Genomic DNA, 27,966 nt, shown 5'->3' on the forward strand with positions numbered 1-27,966 from the left:
GATTCCACCAGATGCATGGAACGCAGGCCACACTGGGCTCCTCTCATCTGGCTGAGGAAGATAAACTGGGGGAGCTGAGTGTGGACCTGCAGTAGCCCCAGCCCTCAAAGAACAGGGGCTGTGAGGTTTGTCATGATCAAGACTCCAACCCTGTCTGTGCCACCTTCCAGCACAAAGGCAGCACAGCGTGTGGAAGGCCATGCCTGGAAAGCACCTCGCCCACCTGAGATCCAGCCCACGCCACAGCAGCCAGCAGCCAGCCCTCCAGCGCCTGGTACAAGGGTAGGGGACACCGTAGCCTTCGTCACCAAGGGCAACTCCCATAAGACCTTATTTAAATGGCCAACGTCAGAACACATGACTCGCAATCATAGGTTCTGCCCTGCTGGAGAATTCCTTCAGTCTGGGAAAGTATTTTTGAAAGTGTATCTCAAGATCACTTTTGGTAATATATATTTGTTTGCTTTTGTTGAACTGTAATGCATGCAAACTATTTTCCTACAGAGTCAAAGTCTAGGAAAGGTAGTTTCTCTCCAGCCCTCGGTCCTCTGTGCTATGTCACCTGGACAATGATTCTCACCAAGTTCTTCTGTATTTTCAGTCACTTCTGAAAGCAACAGTAAATCTATCGGCCCCTCAGAGGCTGGAGGAGGAGGGGAAGCTGGGCCACCTGTGCTGTGCGATCCTGTCCAGCCCTCGACAGGCCTACGCTGTGTAAGAATAAAGTGGATGCTATTGTCTGAGAGATGAGGAGACCGTGTTCTACCTGGAACTTTCTCTGACCACTACGGCCATGTAACCTTTCCTCCGAAAACAAGACACCTGACAACACCTGACCTCACAGAGCCCCGTATCCCAGTAGCCACAATACTTGCAGACCTCTGGACCGGTTCTCCAAGGCTCGGGGACTTAAAACCACAGCACTCTCTTTGTTCACCGCTGTGCAATTTGAAGCAGCCTTGGCAGAGAGGTGGGATCAGTCCCCAGAGGGACAGCTGGGTCAGCCCAGCTGGACCCATTCCCAAGATGACGCCTTCTCAGAGCAGCAGGTGGTGGAGGCAACTGGTGTTCTCTGTGTAGGCCTCTCCTCGGGATGTCCTGAGCTTCCTCCCAGAATGGGGACAAGTGGCTCCAGAGACAAACACTTAAAGCTACCAGTTCTTTAAATCTGGGCCGTGGAACTGGACAGTCATTGCCAGTGTGTGGCATAGGTTAGGCCGTGTGGAACCCACAGCCAAAGAAAGGGGACAGAGATGCCATGTCTCCTAGAAAAGATTTGCACACACATTTCCAAAGTTCCCCAGCTGTGGACACAGGCATTCATTTGTCATACTATTTATTTATCCATTATGATTCTTGAGAAGCTACCATGACCATAACTAAAACCCTGGACTCCATGGCAGACACAGTGCTCCACTAAGGCAAGTTCTCAGCTTAGCACGTGCACCCCAGAGCCAAGATCTGGAACACAGGCAGACTCTCTGACAGGCCCGTGCCGGTAGCTGGCCAGTGGTCACTGAGAGGAAAGCACATGGACAGAAAATACTGTCTTCTCCTGAAAAAGCAGAAGAGAATCATGCACATCTTGGGCTTCAGCAGAGCACACGGCTGAGCCCCACCTTCCATCACATGCCCGGCCCAGTTCCCGCAGATGATGAACAGTCATGACCAGAAGCTCCTTAGCTGCTGTGACTCTCGGCTCCCCTTTCCTCCCCTCCACTTCTTCGGTCCTCCTAGGGCACCAGGCAGCGCCCTCTGGGCCTCCTGTTGGACTTGGTCTTCTTGATCTCCGCTCTGATGTTTTATTAACAGTTCCTCTCTGAGTTCTCAGTTCTCTTACACCTAGCTCTGCCTCTTAGCACTTTTTTGCAATGAGCTGGAATTAGGCAAGCTGTGACAGGGCTTGGGGACCTGCTACAGAAGCTCCAGACCTCCACATACACTGAGGGCACCAGAGCTAGGCTGCGATAGCTGTTTGTCAGAATCGTATTGTTTTCATCTGCCTCTCAGCTTGCAGTGGAAACATTAGCAAATCTTGTGAGGCATGGTCCTCACAAGGCCACAGAAGGACCACGCACAGCTGGACTGTGAGAGCCCAGGGGGCACCTCACTGGGCCCGAAGAGGAACTCCAGCATTGCATAGGAGTCCCTGGCAGGAAGGGGTCCTCTTTCTCCCGGCTGGACCCTCCTCCAATTTGACTCACTCTCTCAATCATGCCACCCCATGTGTGAGTGCTTCTGAGGCAGGGCCCTGCGTGCACCTGTGCACAGACATGCACACGTGAGCACATGGTCTGTCGCATTTCAGCCTTTGGACAGGATGACCACATGCCTGTGCTTCCCTAGGTAAATGGGGACTTGGAAAGCTGCGTGGGTCAGGCAGCTGCAGTGTCCAGCTGTGGCCCAGGGTGCGAAGCAGGAGAGATAATTGGGGAGGCATCATCTGGGGACAACCAGGCACCGTAGTGTGTGATGCAGTGACGCAGTCACACGCACGTGCCCAGGCCACTTCCAGAAGCACCAGTGTTAAAGATGTCTGAGTGCATGCCATCAGGGTCTGACTGTCAAGGAGACGGCCCTGCCTCCAATAGTACAGTACGGAGCACACAGCAGGAGCTCAGCAGATGCTTATGGCACCCGGTGTCTCCCTGAACAGAGACACCTGACTCAGACACCTGCCTCGCTCCCCCGCCCTTCTGACAGGTCCACATCAGGCCTCCAGGCTCCCACCCGAAGCCTCGTGGCCGGTGTCCCCTACACCCCAGGGAAAGAGGGTGTCTTCTCTCCTCTGCCCGCATGTTCCCCCTCTCCCCAGTAGGACCTCCCTACTTGAAAAGTACTCTCTGCTCCAGAGAGCCCTTGGCAGCCTGGGGAAGCTCGAATCCTTGTGTGGAACATTCTTCCAAAATGCACAAAATAAATGCAAATATTACAAAGGACTCGTGACAGTGAAATCCAGGTCTCTGTGTGGACTTGGTGGGGGACTCCCATCCCAGCTGGGGTCCCCAGCTCCCACTGGACATCACACCCATCCGGGTAGAGCTTCCTATTAGGGGGAGGAGCCTGAGGTGGGTGGGGTACAGAGGCGGTGCCAGCTGTGGGTGCAGGAGGGGTGAGGGAAGCAGGATGAGGGAGTTGGAGACAGGCAGGCTGGCTGAGGGACTCCCAGGAGGCCTGGCTGCCTCTCCATAGGGCAGAGCTGGACAGGACACATGAGCTGCAGAGCCTGGGAGGGAAGGAGAGGGGGAGGGAGCAGGGTGAGAGGGTCAGAGACAGAGAGAGAGAGAGAGACAGAGACAGAGACAGAGACAGAGACAGAGACAGAGACAGATATTACAGGTAAAGCACAAGAATTCCCCGCCCTGACCAGGAGTCCACTGTGGGGCGTCTTGCATCTGAGGCCTTTGGTCTAAGGAGTATTTTCCTGGGGGGAGTTGCTGGCATGGCTAGGTAGAAGCGTGACTGTGCATCACACTTGAGAACAGGCTGGACGTCAGGGACGCACGCTCCGTGATCACACTTGGCCCAGCTGGAAGAGGATTTTCTCAGAGTGCTTTCTTTCTTTTTAACTAGTGACAAAATAGAGGAAATCAAGTCATTTTTCTATTACAAGAGTTCAGTTTTTTTATACTGTGCCTATTTCGTTTTAATGACAGCTATCAAAAGTCGCTTTTAAGAAAGAGCTTTGTATGAACAGGAAATGTTTCAGGCATTGAATGCTCCTGTTTTTGTGGAATTCAAGTAAGACAGAGTGACAGGCGCTGAGTGTTCCAACGAAGGTCCCCTCTCCAGCGCAGGGGAGACAGAGCCCAGCTGGAGGCCCCCACTGGCAGATCTGGGACAAGGGGAAAGGGACAGGGTAATGGCAGTGGCAGCCCCAGAGGACCCGGCCGGACCAAGGGGTCCAGGAGCAGCTTCCTTGTCATGGCAGAGTCTGGGTGTGTAGGGACGCAGGATGGGCCTTACCTGGTGGCCTTGGTGGTGGCTTGGCAGCTGCCTCAGAGGTTCTGTGATGCCCTACTTTCCATCTTTGTTAAACCAAGTCAGGGCCACTCTGGTTCACACCTGAACACACACACCTATCGTGCGCAGGGAGAAACCCAGAGCTGGAGCCACGCCAGAGCTGGGTGAGCAGCTGGAGCCCCTGTCTCTGTCTCCTGCACCCTAGAGTCAAAGACTTTCGCCTGTAGGATCTGCCACACTCACACACACATACACACACGGTCTTCACAAAACACCATCACTGACGAAGTGGGGGACAGGAACCACACTGAAGTGTGTGAGGTGGGGCTCACGGGCAGAAGCCAGCTTTGCAGATATCCTGTGGCCACACTGAGCTCTCAGACCTTCTGTCCTAACTCTTGGGACAGATGTCCTCCAAGCCTACAGGGGGCACTGCTCAGACCCCACGGTCCCGTCCTCCAAGAGAAGCAGGGTCTCCTATGGCCTGGAGCCAGAGCACAGGGTGCAGAAATGTGCCATGTGCAAAGCCAGGCAGGGACTGTCCCCAAGGGTCCTGCTGTGCATGTTCTGGACAGTGCCCGGCAGGTTGGCAGCAATGGCATGGGGACAGCAGGCAGAGGGAGGGGGTGAGGGTGTCCTGCTCCGGAAGGGAAGTCCCTGCCCAGCCCCCCTTCCTGCTGGAAGCACCACTTCTCCAGGTGCCAGGGCGCCGCCCCCAAGTACAGCACAGTCCACCGAGGCTCTGGGTACTGCTCCTCTTTCCCTCCCTGCTCTGTTCAAAACAGCACTGGGTGTGCAAATGTTGTGACACGAGCATGCACTCTCCAGTCTGTAGTGCTCATCCGAACTCACATGTCTCTCCTGATTCTCAGGGGCCCAACGCAGAGCAGACTCAAGAGGTGAGGACATGTCACGTTCCACCAATGACACTCTAAGTGAAGACTCTGAACGTGGCCAGCTAGCCCCAGATACTGCACGCAATATGGCAGGTGTCCTCTGCCTCTCCCCTGTCCCCCTGTCACCCTGCCCAAATGCACCCGAAAACTCCAGCTACCTCAGGCAGGGATCTGCAGGTGGGAAGAGCCAGTGGCATGTGTAGTGCCTTCTGACCTCTCAGACTCAGCATGGCCAGAAATGCCAGAGATAGGTGCAGGGGACAGAATCATGACACCCACCCCGAAGCTCCCATCCTATCCTCTGTGACCTGTGAATCGGTGGCAGAAGTGAGGATGCAGGGTGAATCACAGCTGCTAAGCCGACCTTGGCAAGGGGGCTACCTTGGATTGCCTGAGGGTGTGGTGTAGTCAGAGGCTTACAGCCCCCAAGGGAGGCTGTGTCAGAGGAAGACGCAATGTGGGTGATGGCAGGGAAGAGGGGACTCTGCAGCGTGGGGGACAGAGAAGGGCCATGAGCCCAGGGCTGCCTGACTTCTGAGGAGCCAGAAGTGCCTGAGCAGATCCCGAGGAGCCGAGCCCAGAGGCCTGGGTGGAGGAAAGCACGGCTGCTCCCAGATTCCTGACACCCAGAAACACAGCGCTATGGGACAGCATCAGTCCCTAAACCAGTCCCGGTGTGACAACAGCCCGGGACAGGCACAGAGTGACCCGCCGAGGAGTCTAGGCAGGAGGCTGACCCAGAGGGCCTGTGCAGACCCAGAACCCGAAACCCAGGCCCTGGGACGCCCTCTCCACCCCATGTGCCCTCCTCCTGTGGGATCAGGATCACTTCTGTCTGTAACTGTGTTCCTAGTGCACATCTTCGGGAGGAGGTGCGCAGCCTTAATGCACCTTTGTTCCTTCCCCTCGCCCCACCTGAGGTCCCTTTCCATTCACAAATGCTCTCTTTCCCTGTTTCCTATCAATCATCTTTTTTTAAAATTGTTTATACTTTGGGTTGCTCCTAGAAGTCCTGTGATATTCAGGGCCTTGTGTTTAACATTATGGACTCGGGCTCAGCCGGGTCCCACAGACGACTCAGGTATCCTTCTTTGTGGCAGCACCGTACTCCTTTCTCACCAGATGGAGCCGTCTCCACCCTAAGCCAAGGCAAGGGTCTTCGGAAAGCCCTGCCTGCTCATCGGTGGGTCCAGCCTCCGCTCCTGTTCTCTGCAGAATCCTCCTCTTTTAACATTTCATAACTGCACAATGGACCAGAAAACCATGATGTCGTACCTCCCATGAGTCTTTTCTCTAACTCAATTCCTACTACCCCCCCCAAAATTACACATTCATGACAGCGTGTTAAACAAACATGGTGAAGTGAAAAGAGCAAGAGATTCGAAACGACAGTCCTTGTGCGCTCTCCAAATTAAAGATAATAATAAACATTTATGTGTGAGCACAACTGTCTTTATCCTGGACAGACGGGTGCTAAGTTACAAAGAGAGGAAAAGGCTACACATGTGTTTGAGTTCTGTTTCTTGTTTCTACCTCATTTAAATTTTTATGAGGAGCATGTAAGTCATTTTTCTGTAATTAAAAGACAAAGCAGATATTTACCAGTAGGAAGCAGAAGACACGGTGCACCCTGGAGATGCCTGCGATGTCCCCTGGGGCCGCTAAGGTGTCCTGAGTCCCGGCTTGGAGTGTAACTCAGCGAGCAGGCTCAGCCCCTCTTGGAGCACAGGCCAGCACGGCTCTTGGAGGTTTAAGGCATGCTTACTGTTGCTTGTTAGCTTTACTATGGACATAGTGTTAATATTTTATGGCTTCCATTGTGTCTCTGTTTATCAGTATCCACAGCCTGAACAAACAAGCCATGGTCTAGGACGTGAAAGCACACAGCTAAGTTCAGACTTCACCCTGATGCTGGAGTCACGGACATGGGAAAGCATCGCTCGGAGGAAGGCGTCCTGACGTTTTGATCTGACCTATTTATTTCCACTTTCAGAGGATGCTCTTAGTGCAATTGAGAAACGTGTAATCGTGCTGAGAGCAGAGAGCACTTAGCGTCAGCAGAGCCTGCACTTGGAGTCACCCCCGCAAACACGAAAAGCACCAAGGCCCCGTGACCTGGGCGGGCCCAACGAGCTTGGGAGCAGTGGCCTCAGGAGAGAGAGAGGCGGCACTGCCCCACCCCAGCTCTCCTTCCAGGAAGAGGAGAGCAGGGCAGAGGAATCTCAGAACCCACTGAAACACCTTCACTCCAGAGTTTATAGCTCCATTCACTCTCCCTTTGCCTTTGGGATTTGATCTTGAAAAACTTTTTATCTGCACTGCCTTAAAAACACCCCGCAAAATGTGAAATTAGGGAGAAAGGCAGGACAAGGGCAGTGGTAGGGGACGAAAATGATCCAATATGTCCTGTGCATGCAGGAATCTGCTGAAACCCTTTAAGCTGTCTAATCAGTAAAAAGAATTTTATGGAAAGAGTTGGAAAAGTAAAGCAAGAAAGAGGAAGCCAGAAGCCAGCCAGGCTGCTGGCCCCACGCACGGCCTTCTCGGGGTCTGCATGTCTGCAGAGGCCGCCGGCCGCTGCCCTCTGCTTCCTGGGGCAAGGGGGCTGCGAGATCAGAGTGGATTCGCAAGCCCTGTGAGTTTCCGCCTCTTTGCAAGCCTTGAGTTCTTGCTGGGCTTCTTCCCAGCAGCTCCAGGGAAGGGCTCACGTTGACAGGGCCAGCACTGACTTCGCTGGCATCTCCACACAGAGTGGTGCTCAGAATAGCTCGCAGGCGGCCCGCGCTTGCCAGCCAGCCGGAAGAAGCTAGCAGGCTTCTGCTCCCAGCCTGACAGCCTCTCACGAGCTGCGGTGCCCTCGTGAATTGCAGCCAAAAAAAGCAATGTCTTTGGAGACTTTCAGGGCCGACCACCTGAAGCAATGAATGCTAGAGCTTCCTACCTCCCTCTCCCTAGAAGAGGAGCCAACCCAAGGAGGGGTGTTAAGAAAAGTACTGGCAGTCCACAGATTGTTTTTATTGGTTCTGTTCTGTTTCTGTTTCATTTGACTCGACTATGTCTGAAGGTATGGGAAGCTATGTTGAAGACAACAAGAGGCATCGTTACAATAACCATTGTTGATTTCTGATTATCTTACCCTGAAGTTTTGGGTCACACTGCTTTTTTTTGTTTGACTTTATTGTTTTATTTTGCATGATTTTATTTTCTTTAAAATAGAAATTACAAAAAACAGAAAAAGTATCGGAAGTGGCTGCCACCATGCCTGCCGAGGCCCAGGGCGTCGGAGGGACGCCCCTCAGCCTCACCCTCTCTCAGTGCTGTCTCATCTTGAGGGGAGCAAGGAACCAGCGCTCGAAGCTCAGGACAGAGGCATATGGAGCTACTCCTGGGACATCTGGGGCCCTGTCAGTGGACTGTGGCACTGAGACCAAATCTAGATCCATTGTAGCTGGGCCTCTGCAGGCCGAGCAACAGCACCACCAGGCCCGAGCACTGCTTGTGGAGCCAGGGCCTGTATGACACCCACCCTTGGAAGCCACAGGCACCCAGGTATTCGGTTCACAGGGGCCAGGTCGACCAAGACAGCAGGATGCACAGCCTCACCAGGACACAAAGTTCCTAAGAGCCAACAGGAAATCCCAGGAGCACAGGGACACTGATGTGTGACACTGAGAGAAACAGAACAAGACAGGACCATTACCAGCTCTGCACCGCACAGGGACGGGGGAGGAACCGGGTGCAGGGAAGCTGTGTGCTGTCCCAGCCCAGGTCACGTGCAGAACTCAGGACACTGATCCAGTGACCTTGAGCTACACGGTGGGAGGACACGAGGGCCTCTGGGCGATCAGTTCTCTTCTGACTCCAATCAGATAAACCCACGTGCCTGAGTCTGCCCCACGAGCTGTCTACTTCATGAATTTTCTGCGTAATTGCCTTAATCTCTACTTCACTTTGCATGCGGGAATCCAACCTTGCTTTCTCCTTGTGCAAACCCAGTGCGAAGCAAATTATTTTCCTGACAATGCACATACATTAGGCCACGGTAATAGACAGACAGACAGATAATGGAGAGGTGTATATTGTGATCGAATCAAAAAAGTTCATTACGGGGCTGGGGATTTAGCTCAGCGGCATAAGCGCATGCCTTGCAAGCAGGCAGTCATGAGTTCAATCCCCAGTACCGATAAAAAAGGAAGAAAAAAAAAAAAAAAAGAGTTCATTACAGTAAAAGACCCATCCCTGGGAGCCCCCTCGGGACACTCCTCCTTGCTGCAAATACCCTTATGCCACTGTCCTTGCCCCTTTCTGAAACAGTTCTGGAATTCCTCTCTCATGGATGTCTTCAAATGTTCTGCTGCGCAGCCTCAATGTCCCAAATCAATCTGAAGTGTTTATAGTGACACAAGTCATTAGAAACAGGCAGCACATCCATCAACAGATGAACAGACCAAGAAAATGTGGTGCGGTGTGTACACAGTGGAATATTACTCAGCCACAAAGAAGATAAACTGGAGTCATTGCTTAGAAACGACTTTGAGGCCATAATATTAAGTGGGATGAATCAGGCATATGGGCATATTGTAAGGTTTCTCTTTATGAGAAACACAAAGGATAAATAATTTGAAGAGTAAAATATAAGAAAGACCACATAAAACAGAAAAAAACAGAAAGGGCTCTACAAATGAGGGAGGTGTATTGGTTATTTTTTTCATTGCTGAGACAAAAATACCCCCAACACCCAAAGTTAAAGGAGGAAAATCAGTTCACAGTTTCACAGTTTACGGAGGCTTCAATCCATAATCAGCGGGCTCAGCAGAGGGCCATGGCAGAGGAGAAACGGTCCATGGCAGGCAGCAAAAGCAGCAAGCAGCGAGTGACCACAGCATCCCTCTCTCTGTCCCTTGTATTTCATCCAGGCTGCCTGCCCTTAAGATGGGCAGCACTCACACCCAGGGTGGAGAACCCTAGATCCCCCCCAAACTGTGTCAAATGAACCAGTAGACTAATTCAGTCATCACACACCCCCGACCCCAGCATCACACACTCTAGAACCATCCACCTTCAAAAGGTCTCACCTATGACCATATGAGGCACAGGGGGACATCTAGATGCAGCCATAATGGGGTGCTACATACACTAATTCACCATGATCAGTGTACTCATTATGCATCACAAACGTACTAATTTTTAAAATGCTCAAAAACTGTTACCATTCATGGTCATTCTGATGTGGAAGCAGAGCCCAGAGCTGCATGGTGGCAGATCTGGTAAGTAAGGTCCAAGAGGAGGTGCCGCACCGTTTTTATGAGCCTGGCTTTGCATTCATTGACAATCAGCAAGAACCTTCATCACATTTTTCTTCATATCTCATGAAGACACTCATGAAAGGGAAACTCCAGAACTGCTTCAGAAAGTGGAAAGAATGACGGGACGAATGGGTTCACAGGTAAGGGGAGGGTTTTGCAAGGGTTAATGGCAATGTGTCTTTTACTCTAATACACATTTTACATTTGAACAACCCTATCTATTGTGATCGGTCCTTGTATAAGACTGGCATGGTGAGGAATTTGGGCAGCAATCATAGATAAGCATATGCTTGCACCCCGCCCTCATAAACTGCTCCCCTCCAGAAGGAAGCTCACTGAGGCGGGGTGCAGCAGTGGTGGGTGCCAGTGGGAGGGGAGGGGCACCGAGCAGAGGTGGAAAGTGCCGCTGCCAGCAGAGCCCCTGAGCTTGGCTGGGGCACTCGGGCCCCTCTCTGGGACCAGACCGCCTAGCTGCAACCCAGGCTGTTCCACTCATGGCCGGGTGACTTGGCCAAGTCACATAAGTGTTCTTGCCTCGGCTTCCCATCTGTAAAACGGGGATGATGACGATAACTCCGCCTGTAGGGGCAGAACAGGTGACTGCCCTCAAATCTCCTGGCAGTGTCCTGAGTGAGGTGAGCACCAGGTGGCGGGGAGTTATGGTCCTCAGATCTGAGAAAGCTGAACATGCCAGTCCTTGTGGGCTGGAGTGGTGCCACGGTGTGATCATTCACCACTCACTCTGCTACCTGTCGCCAATCCACAGGGTCCAGTGAAGCCAGGGTGAGAAGCAACTCATTACGGCAGGAAGGGAACGGTTGAGCCTGAGCTGCCATTGAAGCTGGGGACTGTCATGAGATCACAGATAAAAAAGATGCAACAAATAATCAATGTCCTGGACTCTATGCCTGAGGGAACGCCGAGCAGCTGGCTGTGGGGAGGGTACATGGTGACCAGAGGGACAGATCCCCTGAGGAGCCCAGTAGGAAGGATGGATTTGGCCTTTTGGTGGGAGGGGGAGTGGGGTGGGAGATGAGTGGGGTTCTAGGGGAGAGGACAATGCCAAAACCTAAGGCCAGCTCTGACAGGTTAGAGAGGAGGCTGATTTTGGAGGTTGACCACAAAACCCACACCTCTTCCGCATATCTGTGCTTCTGCGTGAAACCCTGCAACCAGGACAAAATCCAAGGGCACCTGTACTTTAGAGTAGCCCACATCTCACGCTCTGAAGTTGGCACAAGGTACAGGTGGGGAGAAGCATCCATGATACCCAGAGGCAGGGGTCAATCTGTGCCAGCCAGCCATGCAGCATCTGTGTATGCAGTAATTTTAGACCTTCTGTCGTGGTCGGTCAGTCAATTTTCAGATCAATAAGAAGGATTATGGATTTGTAGATCTATTAGCCACTCTGCTGTGCCCATGTTAAAATACATTAACTATAGGTAAAATGGAACTTGTAAAGGGTGGAGGTGACACTGTTCATGTGAAGACCCTGGAGATAAAGAATAAAAAGAGAGGCTGTGCTAGCAAAAGTAAAACTCCACCAGGATGAAGTTCTTTCTCCTCAGGCTTCCAAACAGTGAAACCACAGATACACCTGCAAAGCCTCTAAACATACTGGCTCGTCTTCCTGGAAGTGTGAAAGTGGGTGGATGCAAGGATAGACAAGTGGATGGATGGATGGATGGAAGGGTGGATGGAAGGATGGATGGATGGATGGACAAGTGGATGGATGGATGGATGGATGGATGAGTGGGTGGATGGAAGGATGGATGGATGGATGGACAAGTGGATGGATGGATGGATGAGTGGGTGGATGGAAGGATGGATGGATGAGTGGATGGATGGATGGATGGATGGATGAGTGGGTGGATGGAAGGATGGATGGATGAGTGGATGGATGGAAGGATGGATGGATGGATGGATGGATGGATGGATGGATGGATGGATTAGTGGGTGGATGATAAATGAATGGACAGATGGATTAATGGATAGAAGGAAGGAGGGATGGGTGAATGGACATGTAGATGGGTGAGGAGAGATTCTACATACTCTTCTCAGATGAATAAATATAAATGGCAAATAATATATGGAAAATGCTCAACATCTTTGATCATCTGAAAGATGCAAATTAAAACAATACTGAGATACCATCTCTCCACAGAAAGAATGACTATCTTCAAGAAATCAACCAACAACAAAGGCTGATGAGGCTATGGGGAAAAAGGAATCCTTGTCCACTGTTGATAGAAGTGTAGCCTGGTGCAACCACTGTGGAAATCAGTGTGAAGATTCCTTAAAAACCTAGGATTAGAGCACCCATTCGACCAAGCTAATGCCCTTCAGGGCATCTTCCCTGAAAAAATTAAAAACAGCATACCACAGCAATATGTATGCATCCATTTTTATAGAAGCACAATTTGCAACAACTAAATCCCAAAAACAACCCAAATGCCCATAAAACTGAGGAATGAATAAAAAAGATACGGTTTTTTAAATATAATGGCATACTACTCAGCTATAAAGAAGGATAATGCTGAGACTTTTATAGGTAAATAGATACAACTTGGGACCATACTCATATGTTAAATAAATCAGACCCACAAGTATAAATGTCTCATTGTCTCCCTGGTGTGAGAAACTGAACAAGTAAATAAGATCCAAAACAAAGTACAAAAGATATTGTGCACTGGGAAGAAATCGTTTAAAAGAAAAGAGAAATTGTGATGGGGGAAAGTGGAAAGGAAGAAATGGAAACCAGGAAATATATATATATACACATACCGAAGATATTTAAGATAGTTATACAGCTTGTTTCTCTTAGTGCACTGAAAAGAAAGGTTTGTGCTAATATTATCTGGACGTTACTTCATGCCCACATCTTATACCAGTAACTACTATGAAGATAACAATACACAATGTATTGTTACTCTTCTTTACCCCATTTTGAAACTGTTTTATTATTTTTATTTTTCTCTTGAAAAAAAAAAAGTCTACATAAAAAATAAACATAATTTTGAACTCTTAAAAAAATAATTTCTAACAAACCGAACATAAAGCTTCAGCTTCCCAGTGGAATAGAAACGTTCCTCTTGATGGCCTTATTTTTGCCCCCAGCATTTCCGTTGGCCAAATCAGATGACACTTTTGATCTCATTCCTTGATGCACCTACGCGAACCTCCCACACCTCCTTTATCTGCCACCTTCCCGGCTTCCCTCTCAGCTGCACTCTGAAAGCGGGCAGTGCAGGACAGCCTGCAGGCCTGCGCTGCCAGCCCCACCCAACACGCACGCCCCACTGGGCCACCACCTCTGCCCGCAGGCTGCTGATCCCAGATGATTTTCACCTGTTCCTCCTTCACCAGTGTCACAGCCAGCAGTCACTGTGCTATCTTGGGACCGTGCATCTTTAAAATTATGTAAAGGTTATAGATGTTTTCTAAAAAACAAAAGGAGCTCGAGGAGGAGCGTCTCCCTTTCCTTTCTGTTCATGAATTGCATGGCCAAGTTTGCTGAAGCTGAGCACAAAAGCCGAGTCTGGGTTACCTCTCCTTGCTCCTCCAAGGTCAGGGTTGTTTTGCTCAGCCACCTGCTACAGCTCTACTTCCCTGACACAGATTTCCAGGTCAGCCTCCTTCACCTGCTTCGCACAACCATGCACAGGGCTCCCAGTGAGATCCACTGCCCCGTGCGCTCTCTGCCACCTCTCATGGGCCACATTTTCCGTAATGTCATCCCCTTACAGCGACTTCTATCCTTCCCAACCTCAGCACCTGGAAGGAGACTCAGTTTCCCCACCTGGTCCAAGTTGCTTTTCCCATCATACCTTGCTGAGTGGCTGCTTCTCTGGCCTCCCAAACACAGAGGCCTCGGAGCAGCGGGACCAGGCCGCGGCCTGAAGCTGGCTGAGCAACCCCACTTGCATTTATCCACATTGTTTGTAAAATGCATAATGGAAGGAACCAATCCACAAGCCTCCCCCACTCCATCAAAAATGAGTTCTCAACTTGCAACGCAAACTCTCTTCGTACGTGAAAAAATCAATACCAGAAAATATGGAAAAAAGACTGAAAATAACACCCTACGGTATCTGAGAAAATACATTCTGCTTGCTTTGCTAAATCTAGCACAAACACCCTTGCAAACTAGAGAAACCATCTCGTGACACACACTAGCTGGTTAGTCTGTACGGAACATTAACTGCACCACTGTGAACAAAATGAGGGAGGCATGGGCATTCACATTGAGGTGAACTTTCCCTTATGCACCATAATTTCTCCAAGTTTAACAGAAACATCACTGAAATTAAGTTTACCTTATTCCTTCTTGGCATGTGTTTAATGACTTTTAAACGTACCCTCACCTATGGACAGGGTGACTGCAGAGCCTTTACTGTTTTTGATGAAAACAGTACAAAACACAAGCACAAAAAGCACACCGCACACAGATGCATTTCCCTTTGAATTATAACCAGGACATGCCAAAGTGAGAAAGAAAGCTGAATGCAGAGATGGCTGCTTTCTTTGAGGCCCCCAACATCCGAGACGCTCACGCATGCCCCTCGTGTATAACCTCTCAGCATGGCTCAGCATTCGACAGGAACCCGTGTTGGAGGCAGCATCCAGGAACCTGGGGTGGGGGGCAGGCTCTGGCCTCCGCCAGCAGGTGTCAGATGATGTCAAGACACAGAATCATGTGGTCCCATGACCCGACCAGTGGGCAGGGATGTTTCCCAGGTCCTCCACACTCTGGAGTAAATGTTACAGGCGGCCAGCCCACAAGCCCTGGCTCCTCTCTGCAACTTCAGGTCCAGCATTTCTCTGGGGTTTCGAAGAGCCTCCTGTGCAGCTTGAGAATAATCCTCTTGGGGTGCCAGGTACGCTGCAGTGGGAGGAGCTCCCCTGAATAAAGAGCTGGGATATGGAAGCACCAATCAGGGATGGACGTGACCACAGAGTGGCTTCTAGTCACATCTCCAGAGAGTTCTATTTTCTTGGGAGTCTCACACTTCAGGTCGGAAATGAAAGTCACCCACCTTTCTGTTCAAATTCAGCTTGTGCACTCGTGATGAGCAATTAGATTTCATGCAATGCAACAGACGCAGGACACAGAGGAAGAAGAGGCTTGCCAGGTGGAGGCTTTGACAGGGGCTTCTAACAGCAGCCCAGAGTCACCATCTCAGCACTGAGGGAGGGACTTCCTGTCTCTCTCACCTAAAACCGACCCATGAGCAGGGCTGGCTCCCTGTGGAAGCTCCAGGAGACCATGGGTCTCCCACCTTTCCCTGAGCACCTTTCCTTCCCTGCCTCTGCCCTCCATCTTCACAGTCTGCAGTGCTGCGTGTCACCCTCTGTCTCTCTCCTGCCTCCCTCTCCCACTGCTAAGGGGCCTCTGGCCACACCAGCCCACCCAGAGAAGCCAGGCATTGCCCCTGTGTTTGAGGTGGCTCACCAGCCATCTCCATCCAGCTGCTTACAAGATTCCCCTTCAATGCACAGCCTGGCATGGTCATGGGTCCTGGGGCTGGGAGGTGGACACCATAGAGGGCCATTTTCCTGCCCATGATTCTCTGTCCCAGGCTTCTTCCAGCCCTTGGATCTGTGAGGTAACAGGACAAAGAGGGCTTTCCTGGCACCACGGCAGTGATCAAGCCCTTCTCCAGCAACTGCACTGCTTGGTAGAGAAGCTAGCAGCAGCCAGGAGAGGCCCCGAAATGCAGCCACTAAACAGCCTGCGATTCTGTACTTCCCAGTGAGAAGCTCAAAACTCTCTGCAGTGTGTGCATTCATCCTGTGTTAGGTCACCACCCGGCCCAGGGACAAGAACACAGGTACTCCAAGGTAAGAACAGAGGCAGCGAGGGTAGACCAAAAGACATTGTTGTGGGAAGATTCTGGATGGGGGATCCACCTGCATCCCTTCCTCCACCAGAGGAGACCCCTACAATTCCAGGGATACACAGAGGGCTTCTCATGGGAAGCTGCCTTCCAAGCTGCCTGTGAATTGTCCTCCAGCACCCCCACACCCTCTTTGCTTCTAGACCTATCCAGATTGAAACCTCAGCAGGTCTGTACATAAAGGAGTGGGTTAGGTCTCACAGAAGTGGCTTCCTGAGACAGTGGGTTGGGATGAGTGGAGCTGACCCAGGAGGCTCTCTCTCTCCCTCTCTTCCCCCTCCCCCTCCCCTTCGCCTTTGCCGAGTGATACCACCTGAACACTGTGATACACCCAGGGGGCCCTCATCAAATGCTGCCACACTGTGATTTCTTAACTTTCCAGTCACCTGAATTCTGAACCACAAAGCACTTTTTCTTATAAAATCCTCAGTCTGAGGTATTTTCATTGTAGCCCAAACCAAACTAAGACAATCACCAAAATTAAAATCATATTCCACTGCAAGGAATGATGTTAAAGGATGTCCTCAGATGTACACCGATGACCAGGAGCAGTGAACACAGCAGTAAGCACAGCTTGGCAGCAGCAAAATGAAGCCCAGATGGCTGCCATGGAGAGGCCAGGACCCCGTAGCTCATGCCCAAGTACACACAGTACACACGGACGAGGAGACCTCCAGGACACTGTCAGCAGAAGCAGTGCACTGCTGAGGGGCTGCACACTGCCGTCCTAGGTGCATTTTACAAGCACGAGCCTGAACTGCTGCTTGCATTCTGCTTGAGCAGAAGGAGGGGAAGAGGAGCAGCTCCAGGGTCCAGGGCACTTGGTACCACACGCGCTCTCCACGATCCCATGAATAGCAGCAAGATATGAGATCTGTTCCTGCAGGCTATGTAAAGTTGCATTTGTACAAACTAAAGGGTGTTTAAGTTTAACAAGAAAAGCAATAAAAAACCAGGCCCCAATCGATCCTGCACACCTGCTAGGTATATGGGAGTGTGCTAAGGCAGACTGCTGCAGACTGCTGGGAAACAATTATAATAACAGGAGGAGTAACTGCTGCATCTCCCTGCTCAGCAATCAGCATCCCAGTGGGGTGCACACATCTGAGGGGTAGCACGCAACCCCAAAGGGACAGGCCAACCCTGACTGAAAATGCTCCCCAGTGTCCCAACTCCACCCACCTCAGGACCTGACTTTTCTGATGAGATCAGTGGGCATGTGTTAAACTCCCTTTAGGAGACTGAGCTCCTGCCTGCACAGGCCCCAGATCAACAAATGCCACAGGATCAATGGGCAGCCCAGAGGGACGGCAACAATGTGCGTCTCCCCCTAACATGGTGCCAGGGTTACACAGGGCCCTGGAAGGTCACTGGGGCAGAGCACGCTGAGCACATGGGGAGCACCTAGGAGGATCTGTTTGCTCCTGATCCTGAGTAGGCTCCGAGAGAGCTGGAGTCATCAAGAGAAAGGAGGGAGGGTGGAGAGAAGGAAGGAGGGAGGGGGTGGGAGAAGAGGAGGACTGCTTCCCAGGGACCCTGGCCTTGAGGAAGGGGACAGGAGCAGCAGGAAGGTGAGGACAGAGCGCCTCAGGGAGGTAGAGGCTGAGGTTCACACAGCCTGCTGGAGAAGACAAGGCCGCCACTGTCCACACCATCACCTGCCACAGGAAGCTCCCACACACTGTACCTCCCGAGGGCTTCTAGGAATCCCTGCACCCGGAGACCTGGGCCCACATCTGCTTGTCTGCTGGTGTGACTAGATGAGGGGCTGGGCAGCTTCTCTACTCCACTGTGGCAGACATGGAAGTGAACTCACCAGAAGAGGCCAGGGCAGGGCAGTGGGGGCAGCAGTGGGCAAAGTCCCAACTGCAGTTCTAGGGCGGCAGAGGAGGGAGCCCTCTGCTCTTGCACCATTGCCGATGTTAAGTTATGGTTTAGATCAGAGATGTCCCAAGTATCTCCTGTGTTCGGAAGGTAATTAGATTATGGAGCATTACACACACCCATGGATCGTCCACTCGTCCACCCGCCAGTTCCGAGCTGAACGTGCTAGCAGAGGTGGAGACACAGTGTGACCTGGAATTGTGTGTTCTTGTCCCCAGCTCCTCCCTTTTGTTTCCTGGCTGCCATGCTGGGAGCACACTTCATCCAGCCCTTGTCCTGTGCTGCTTCTGCCTTGCAGCAAGCCAGCCATGGTCTGAGCCAAAATCAACCTCCTTGCCTTTAAGTTACGGGTACCAGGCATTTCTGGGAAAACTGGGAAGTCAGTGGCTTAGTGTCCTCAGAGGGCCCTGTGACTTAGAAAGATCATCTCAAAATAAAATGTAAAAGCGGGGTGGGGGTGTAGCTTAGTGCAAAGGCCCTGGGTCAAGCTCTAGTATTGAGAAAGGAGGAGAGGGGGAAGAGACAGAAAGAGAGAGAAAACAAGGAAGGAGGGAAAGGAAAGGAGAGAGAGGAAAGACTCAGTGAAATTCAACCGCTGGGGACCGGGTGCAGCTTCCCTCTGGCCCAAGGACTCGATGAGGCCACACCCACCACGCCTGCTCACAGGCCTGAGGGCTGGTGACCTGCTGGCCAGTCCGAGCAGCCCTTTTATCCCAATGCATCTCGGGGATAACACCAAGGTCTCTCCTTGGAGTTGGTGGCAGGGACCTCAGTCTCCTCTGGTAAGGGACACTGGTGTCACTGCCTATAACCGCCCCACTGCAGCTGACACATCTGCCTCCTGAGCCTAGCGCTAAGCGGTCCAACATTAGGTGACAAGGGGATTGTAGCACAACCAACTCGACAAGCCTCAGGCTGCAAAGGCCCCCAAGGGAACAAGCAGCTAGGTCCCCAGCTGCTTACAGATAGATAGTAGCTCTCCTCCAAGAGGGTCAACTCAGGTGGGTTTGGAGGAGGGAAGGCTCGTGGCCTCCTGCACCCATACACCATGCTGGAACATGTGGCAGGCTGTCTGACAGAGCAGTCCTGGGAAGCCCATCAGCAAGCATGAAGCCTTAGGGCCAGCACACAGAGCCCAGGTCTTCAGGCCTGCCACTGTGTGCCGACAACCCCTCCGTCAGCCGCAACCAGCGATCAGCCCAGCGCCCAGGCTGCCGTCCTCCAGGAATACAAGGACTGTGTTCTCTCAACGCAAGGACATATTGCCTGCAAAACACCTAAATGAGACACCAACGTTGGGATGGAATTGTCCACCACTTAGTCTGCTTGATGCTGGAGTGTGCAGGTGTCTGGAGGCGCTGTCCCTGCAGGAGCTGGAAAGACCTATGGCTGTGTAATACAGCAGCATGGTCCGTGTCACAGCAGTCACCGTGGCCAGCACTGGCCCCCGACAGCAGCAGCCTTCTCATCCCCAAAGCATTTCACCCTAAGGGAACACCTGCACCCCATTTATTTGTGCTTGCTGCAAACTTACCAAAAGGAAATGACCTGTTTGTGCACCGGACCTTTCCCAAGCCTGTACTTCCCAGCTCAGGAGAGCCCAGTGTCCACGTGGGTGCTTAGTATCCGGGGAGGAGGAAGCCGCATCTGTAGAGGCCTTTTCCCCTGCAGGAAACCGAACATGAGCATCCGGCTGGAGCTCTGCCGAGGGGCAGGGATGCCCTCCGTGTCCCGCCCGGGGCCCCCCACGCTGCCCGGTTAACCCTGCTCCTCCTCTCTTCTCATCCTCAGCACTTGTGCAATAATGAGCTTCCTCCTGAGCGTGTGAGCCTGAAGGACATCCACAAGGATTCCCGCTTTCTCAGCTGCCACTGCCACCCACAACACTGCTTTTTTACCTTCAAGTGTGCAAGAACTCGGGTATTCCTCTGTCTCCACAGACTGGCGCGATGGCAGTGTTTTTGCCAGGCCTGGTCCCCTCCTGCAACCCTCAGGCCACCTGCGCTGGAAGAGCAAGGCACGAGCACTGCTGTGGGCAGCAGCTAAGCTCCAGCAGGCCTGGAAACATGGGCCGAGACCTGACCCAGCCCAACAAGGCCACCCGAGCTGGGAGTCCACACCAGCGGGCACAGCAGTGCGGCGGGCTGGGGATGATGCCTCAGAGCTCAGCCTTGGTTAGCAAAGATCCTGAGAGGAGCTGGAGGAGGCAGAAGGACTCGGCCATGAGAGGGAGCCCAGCCCTGCCAAGGGGTGACCACAAAGCAGTCCTGGCCTCTGGGCTGGGGTGTGGGCAGACCCCTGCAGCTTCACCACCTCAGGTGACTGGAAACCGAGTCAAGGGGCACAGAGGGACCCTGGGGATGGCAGTGACTCAGCTGTCCCTTCTCCTTTGCCAAGAGCTGCTCCTCAGAACAATCGCTGTCTTGCTAACCTCCAGTGAGAGCAATGAAAATTCTCACAAGAAGGGGAGGATGAGACCTTTAGCCTGTCCACTGACATCTGACACCTTCTCTGCAAAAGGGTTCTGCAACTGTGAGGTACAGCTCAGGGAGATCCCTGGTTACAGAGAGCTGGGGCCACAAACCTTCTAGTATAACCAGTAAACAGGCTTGTCACACAGGGGTGAGTCAAAACTCCCGGGAACACCGAATTTTAACACTTTACTACAGTAGAAGATCCATCTGCCCCGCTCCCCCTCAGCCCATCCCTTCTGCCACTCACTGTCTGAAGAAATCTGAAGTCCTCTTCCCTGAGCGTCATGATCAAAACCACGATGAATGTGCTACCAAGACAGTGAGCATGCCCTCCTCCGCTTCCTTCACCCAAGCTGGACTAGCCATCCTGGCTCTTTTCTGTCCGTGGGAGGGAAACCGGCCAGCACAGCATGTGGATAGCCTTATTTTTAAAGCAGTTAGCACAAGGCCTCTTCACGCTGCTGACCGCTGAGGCAGGGAGGGTGCTCTGCTCCCCTGCTCTAACAGATCACCGCATGCCTAAGGATGGGAATCTCTAATCGCACAGCTCCGGGTGCAGAGGTCCTGGTATGGAGATGTCACCAGGGCTGCTGTTCTTGGGGTCCTTGTGGGAGAACCTGTTCATCATCAGAGCCTTTCACCTGCAATCTGAGTGAGCCGAAGGGCCAGGAGCCCCCAAGGTATGCGGATGGCAGACGGGAGATGAAATGCCAGTGGATGAAAAGGGGGAGGGCAAAGGGGAACGTGGGACTCAGCTATGGCTGCACTGCGACGGGGGTAAGCTGGCGGGACAGAGAGGATGCCAAGACGGTACAACGGGAAGGGAAGGTGGTGCCATTTGCCAGGGAATGTGGGGGTGGGGAGGAGTCCTTGGGGAGCCCTATGAGGCTCCTGCCAATAGCACATGCACCAAAACTGCAAGTTGGGTCGTGATGGGCAGGAGCCAGGGAAGAGCAGGTGGAGTATGACCCCGGATCTCAGCCCGAGATGGCACCGAGGGCCTGGCGGGCCGCCTCCTGAGGAAGCCAAGGCTGTGGGGCCCAAGGAGAACACAGCTGAGGACCCAGAGGAGAGGGCTCCAGCAGCTGCCAGGGAGGGGCTGGGACTGGCAGGGGCTGGGCCCCAAGGACCTCTGCCCAGGAACCCCAGGATGGGCTTGGACCATGCACTCTCTTTCCTGGACAGGCCTGTTGGGGAGGGGCGGGGGGTGTTCAGTTATTTATGTAAGACGGCACTGGGGGCCGGACCCAGAGCTATGTCCCCAGCTTTCTGTTTTCTTGAGACAAAGTCTACGCTGCTAGTCTGCCCGAGAGTACTGGGTGGCGGAAGCACGGGCCGCTGCACCCCACCACCTGTTCCTGCAGCCAGGCTCCCTTCTTTCTAACCCACACTGCACTCCACCACCCCACACCATTGAGCCAGGGCTCCTTTCTGGGTCCCAGGAGGAAAAGGGCAAAGAAGCCCCGTCTGCCCTGAGCTCTGAGCGGGCCCCTTGAGCTGGCGGCCTCTGCAGCTGAGGTGACCTTTTGTCATCTGAGAGCCTGGGCTGTGGTGCTGGCAGAGACCCCTTGCAGTCGCAGCCTGGGTCAAGAGGGGAAGCAAAGGAACCAGGGGGGTGCCCGCCGACCCTCAGCCCGACTATGGGGTCAGACCTGGGGCTCTGCCCTCTGAGGAGCTGGTCCTCCAGCCCCGGAGCAGGGGCCACAGGGCTGACACAGGGCACCACCTCCCTGGGCCCAGCACGGCCTGAGGGTCCTCCACAGAGTGAGGACTCCGTGTTCCTCAGTGCCTCTCAGACCCTCTGAAGAGTTGTAGAAAAGTACAAAACCCCCCCATTCTGCTCTAGTTTTTCCTGCCCAAATGTCTATAGAGAAAAAAACTCTTATAAATATTCCTAGCATTTTGGGGAAGTAGTAAGACATGCTGCACTGTCTCATAATGGAATGAGCCACACAGATATTCAAAGACTTTACTGCACACAAGTCTAACTGAAACGGCAAGAACACAGTGCAGAGTCTTTAAGCACTACACCTGAAATGTAAAATACAAAACCAATTTATTTGCTTTCTAATGCCACAGTAGCATGGAATATAAAGAATACATAAAAAATCCAAATGGAATTTTTTCTTGCAATTTACCAATTATATCGAGTATTTCCAAAGCTGTTTCCTGAGCCCATCTCCCCCGAGGACCAGAACCTCGGAACTGGGGCTCCAGGACAGCGGGGCATGGCTCCACACAGCCTCCAGCTCGGCCGTCCCACGGGGCACAAGACAGGTATGAAACTGGGGGCGTCCCGGGTCAGTCCACGTCGGGAAGGAGGACTGGCGCTGACAGTCACAGGCACCGCTGGCTCCGTCCCGGGAATTCGCAAGGGTCTAGGGTGTCACATACTTAGGGGGGTGCATGAGCCTCCCCACGGATGCTTCGGTATTTAGCCATGTCTTCTGGGAAAACTTTAGAAAGCTCTTGAATCAACAGACTTTTAAATTTCTACAAAGAGAAATACACACTGTCAAAATATCTGCATTTGGGAGCCAGCACATCCCACAAGGAGCCCTCAAAATTCAGCAGGGCCCCAGAGGCACGGACACCAGGCTACCCCTCTCCAGGTATGCCCACTCGCCCCATGTGTGCAGGGCTAGGGACAGTCACAGAAGCGCATGTGTAGCCATGGCACAGGGCACTGCCAGCACCCACAAGGACCTGCACGATTTCTGCTGTCCACCAGAAGAACATGCAGCCCTGGCAGGAGCCTGCCACACAGATGACACATAAAGAATTTCAAATGTTGTTTAAGAAAGCAATCAGTCACTGAACCACAGCAGACTCACTGTGTGCGGATGGCCCAGGCAAGCACAGAGTGCCTGGGGGCCCTCCCTAAGGCAGACACCGCGGTTCTGGGAGCTACCCGCTGGCGTGACGTGGGCTTCCATCCAACCCTAAGAGCAGCTACGTCCACCAGCAGCACAGCGAGACTACCCTGATGGGCGGTCTCAGGGGCACAGTGGAATAAGCACGGAGACACAGGCCACTTAGAAGTCAGTTCCAGAGCTCTCTGCTTCTACATTACAGTAACTGTGGGTGTTTAACATGAACACACGGGGGTTTAAACCTGCTCCACTGGACTGTGACCGAAGACTCTCAGAGGAGTGGGGACACCAAGCACCACAGGTCACAGGAAAGACAAACCGCTGAGCCACCTGGTCTCTGCCTAGGGCCAAGCCCGGGGCCAGTGATTCGAAGCAGAATGGGGAAGAGAGGAGGGGGGAGAGAAGAGAGAGGGAGGGAGGGAGAGAGGGAAGAAAACGGATGGGAGAGAGAGGGAGGGCAGGAGGGAGAGAGGTGGGAGGGACATCAGAACCCCAAGTGCTGTGCCAGGCTGGCACCAGGGCCACACCGTATGACCCTGGAGAGAACAGCTGCGCGCCTGTTCCCGGAGCTGAACCCACAGGCCAAGGACATGGGGTGAAGAGAACACCGAGCGCCACGTGCTCAGATTCCTCGAGTCCAGAGAAGAGCTGTGGGACAGAGGGCTCCAGGTGGGAAACATGGCGGGGGTGGGGGAGCCAGTATGCTTGGGGCAGCGGCCACGCAGAGCAGGCGGCATACAGCTCGTGGGCCACAGGACACTAGGCCAGGAAGAGCCAATTAAACACCAACGGGAGCCACCGTACAGTCAATGTAAGTAACCAAAATTACGCATTTAAGTTCAAGATGCAGAGGTCTCTAAGCGCCATCAGGCAATGAAAATCTAAGCTCTCCACGGAGAGGCTCACGGTAGGAAGGCAGTGAGGAGGAGTCTGGAGGCCAGGAGCTAGACCACAACTGGGCAAAGGCAGCCAAGAAACCACTCACCAATCCTCTGAAGCAAAGGACCCTGGAATCAGGAAAGCATCGGACCAAAGGAAGCAGACGGCATCAGCACTGGCCAGAACAGTGCTCCCCTCACACAGCCTTACGCGGGGTGAGGTCAACCCCAGAATGAGCCTGGGCCTCCTCACAGTGAGACCGCTGCGTCTACAGGGGCTGGGTGCGCAGGGTCAGGAGACCGGGTCTACCGAGCCTGAGAGCGCGCAGCGGCTATGTGGACACAGGGGAGGGGCTCCCCTAGGTCCCCACTCTCCGGCCTCACCTTCATGGTGTCGATCTTGCCTTTGACTTGCTCGTTTTTGGCGAGGGCCCGCTCCAGGCACTCCTTGGTGTAGAGCTGGGGGTTCCGGCCCTGGTCGATGTACCTAGAAACAGGTGAGGGGAAGGGGAACGCGGCTCACGCCCCTGCCCACCGCCCTAGTCGGGGCGGGAGCCAGGAGACTAAGATTCCGTTTCTGGGGCAGCTCCCACTTCCTAGGGCGGCTCAGGAAACCCAGTCACGAACGCTGACTGCCAGACTCAGTAAGCCTCCAAGACGCAGCACCGGCCCTCACATCAGACCTCTGTGCACCCAGCCAATGAGGCAAGGACGCTCCTGACACCAGGAAACCTGGCATGGGCCACAGGGCTTTGGGCCTGCAGGGCAGAAGGCTCTGCCCAGCTACCGGGACCCTGCCAGACCTCTGCCAGGTCTCCCCAAGGCTTAGACACCCTGTACAGAGGGTTTAGGGGGCCACCAGAAGGGGATGGAGGGGACAGCCACAGGCAGAAAGGCCCCTGTCCTGGCTGTCCCAAGTACTTTTATAAACTGTTTCAATGCTCTAAAAAGAAGAGATGGGATTAACCAATATAACTTTTACTAAATGTACTAAGTAGCTGAAACATAAGAGAGACTCCCTTCCATTATTTCTAAACAGTGAGAAACTGTTTCCTGAAGTTTTCAACATCTCTCCCTGAATATTACCATTATCCTGAATATCCTATGAATTCTACCGCCTACACCAATACCCAAATTCTCCAGACAGGCGACCTGCCCATTTCGGTACCACAGACAGTCTCCATCATTTAGATAAACACCCCGAGTAAAACATCTCTATTCATTATAGAGAAATTTTTAAAGAACACTCTACACAAACTCTAAGTTCTATCTATCTAGGGACATACAACTAGGACAAAAAATGTATAACCACTTGGTACTAATGGTACCATTGAGGGGCTTGTAAGGGTATAAAAACTGCTCTTAAGGACAGCAAAGCATAAACAATTTCTAGAAATTCCACTTCATTTTAATGTATTTAAAATAATGTAATAAAAGACAATTATTTTTAAATATAAATAACCATTTTTCAAAAAGAAAGAAACACCAGACAAGCTCACACTGAACAAGCACACCCTTCCCCCCCCCTTCCCAAGTCCTGATAAATAGCAAGGTCCCCTCACGTGGGCGGGGGTCCTCAAGACCAGGGGTCCCCCCATGCTTCTGCAAGCACCACCCTAAGGTAGGACGCAGGGCCAAGCTTTGTTTCTATCTTTGTTCAGAGTCTCTGTGTGCCTGCTAACAAGGCCACTAGGGACCTAGTGCTCCTCTGTACCTGCACCACCAGGGAGAAACCAGCTCTGCTGCCAAGGGCTCTGGGAGCACAAGAAGTTACATAGTTGCTTTTTCAGAAGCCTTATGGGGCTTCACAAGTTTAATCAACTTTAATTTACATGTAACATTTTATCAACAATGCCACATTGTGAGGATTCCTTTTTCTTCATGTAACTTTTTAATCCCATTGTTCAGACAGATGCTTCTTGGTCTGTTTTTCCCATTGGCAAATGCCCAGCATTTAGGCCAGTGGTGGCAAACCTTTCTGAGACTCAGTGCCCAAACTGCAGCACCAAACCCACGTACTTATCCCACAATGCCAACACAGCAATGTAACCCTAACACCAAGGTATCCGTTTACAAAGAACCACTCATACATGAACATCTTTGTCTTAAAAGGAAAACACCTGTGCCATAGGTTTGACAACACTGGGGCCCAGGAGTCACACCCCAGATTAATATCAAGAGCGATACTTACTCAAAAACTTCTAAAGGGACAGTAATGTCATGGAGCTGCTGCCTGCACTTGTCTATGTCCTGTAAACCAGTGACGATGAAATTCCTGGGAGAGAGGCAAGAACAGGGGCGTCTGGTTAATTCAGATGGCAGCTGAAGCGCCCTCACGGGGCCATCTGCCCACACCAGTGCCCTCACGACACCTGCACATCGGGCTCACGAAGGTAGAGTTAGAAAATGCAGTAGGCTCAAACATTTGATTTTCCTCCTAAACTAGAGACTGCCACTGGGGACAGGGAGGCAACTTTTGGGGACTCAAATGAAAATCAGAACCTCTCTAAACCATTAACCGGGTCCTGCACCGGACTCTGTACCGAGTTTAGTGAAGCAGGAGGCTCCGAGGGACAGAAACATCCTGCCCAGCTGAACTTCGGCTCCTGCCCCGGTCCCCCTGGATCACCCAGCCGCCCCGACCCTGGGTCTTTCCTAGAGTACTGCTAAGTGCAACCCTGCATGTAATTATTTGCGTATCAGTGCCTCGTGAAAAGCGGTGAGCCCTTCTCCAGGGCACTTTGTACATGGATGTGATCAACACAGTGACCGTTTTTTTTTTTTTTTTAATTTTTCTCTGAACTACTTCAAAAAGTGGTGAGAGCAAGGGGATACGTGCGTGAGAAGCGAGAGGCAGCATTCTGAGGCGGATTCACGGCAATGTGCCTGTTCCTGTAGTAAGTGTTTAGCCATTTTCTGCCCAGCTCCTACATGTGCTTTTCTCCGTCCCGGGGCCGAGCGGCACGGCCAGCGCCGGGCACGAAGGCACTGACACTCGCTCCGGAGCGCCTTGCGCGGTCGCCGCCCGTCCCGGCCGGTCCTATGGCAGGCAGCGCGGGGCCGGGACCGGGGAGAGGAACCGGGAAGGGCCAGGAGCGTCCCCGGGCGCCACCGCCAGAACTCGGTCGGAGCCGCCGATCTGCCGGCGACAACGTCCCCAGCGGCCTCGGGGCAGGCGGCGGCAGGCAGGCAGGCGAGGGACGCAGGCCCGGACCCGCACTCACAGCTTCTGGTTGAGCCCGGTCTGGCTGCTGGGCTGGAAGTCGCTGACGATAATGCCGAGCTGCCGGATGTTCTCCACGAACTTCTCCAGGTGCTCCTCCAGGTGGTCAAACTTCTCCGCCATCTGCCCAGCGACGCCTCAGCTCCGCAACCGCCGCCTGCAGCCTCACGACCGTCGCCCTGCTCACTCACTTCCTGCTTCCGCCCGGGCCGAGGCCACTTCCGCTTCCGTCAGGGGCGGACCGGCTGTCAAGGGGGCGGGGCGGGCGGGGCGGGGCGGGGCTTGAGGCTGCCCAGGTGTGCCCTTGTGCTCAGTAGACAGGAAACAGTGCAGAAACAGGAAACTAAGGGTTCACTTTAAAAATAAAAAAGAAAAATTAAGAGAGAAATGGCACTCACCGAATGTTCATTCCAGAGAATGATAAAAGTAAAGACAGTAAACCATGTAGGACTGAGGCAGGAGGATTATAAACTAGAGTCCAACCGGAACAATTTAGCAATCTAGAGAGACCCTGTCTGGATAGCTGATAGATAGATACATACATACATACATACATAGATGATGGATAGATG

At 52.7% G+C, this 27,966-nt stretch overlaps 1 protein-coding gene across 2 annotated transcripts; it reads right to left on the reverse strand.

Moving 5' to 3' along the window:
- Positions 1 to 1,319: 1,319 nt before the first annotated feature.
- Med10 (mediator complex subunit 10) lies at positions 1,320 to 27,606 on the reverse strand. Of its 2 annotated transcripts, none has more exons than XM_013142237.3 (4): positions 27,396 to 27,606; positions 26,363 to 26,446; positions 24,556 to 24,658; positions 1,320 to 1,555 (listed from the first exon to the last, which is right to left on the reverse strand). In XM_013142237.3, exons 1-4 carry the CDS (start codon positions 27,515 to 27,517, stop codon positions 1,514 to 1,516), a joined length of 351 nt encoding a protein of 116 aa, XP_012997691.1. In that variant the 5' UTR covers positions 27,518 to 27,606; the 3' UTR covers positions 1,320 to 1,513. The 2 variants fall into 2 exon arrangements, with proteins under 2 accessions (XP_012997691.1, XP_003462300.1); XM_003462252.5 differs by lacking the exon at positions 1,320 to 1,555 and adding an exon at positions 22,460 to 22,913 and having other exon boundaries at positions 27,396 to 27,604.
- Between the last annotated feature and the right edge of the window lie 360 nt (positions 27,607 to 27,966).

The sequence above is a fragment of the Cavia porcellus genome, unplaced genomic scaffold, assembly GCF_034190915.1.
Source record: "Cavia porcellus strain 051 isolate PalLab524CR breed Dunkin Hartley unplaced genomic scaffold, mCavPor4.1 scaffold_11, whole genome shotgun sequence".
NCBI lineage: Eukaryota > Metazoa > Chordata > Mammalia > Rodentia > Caviidae > Cavia > Cavia porcellus.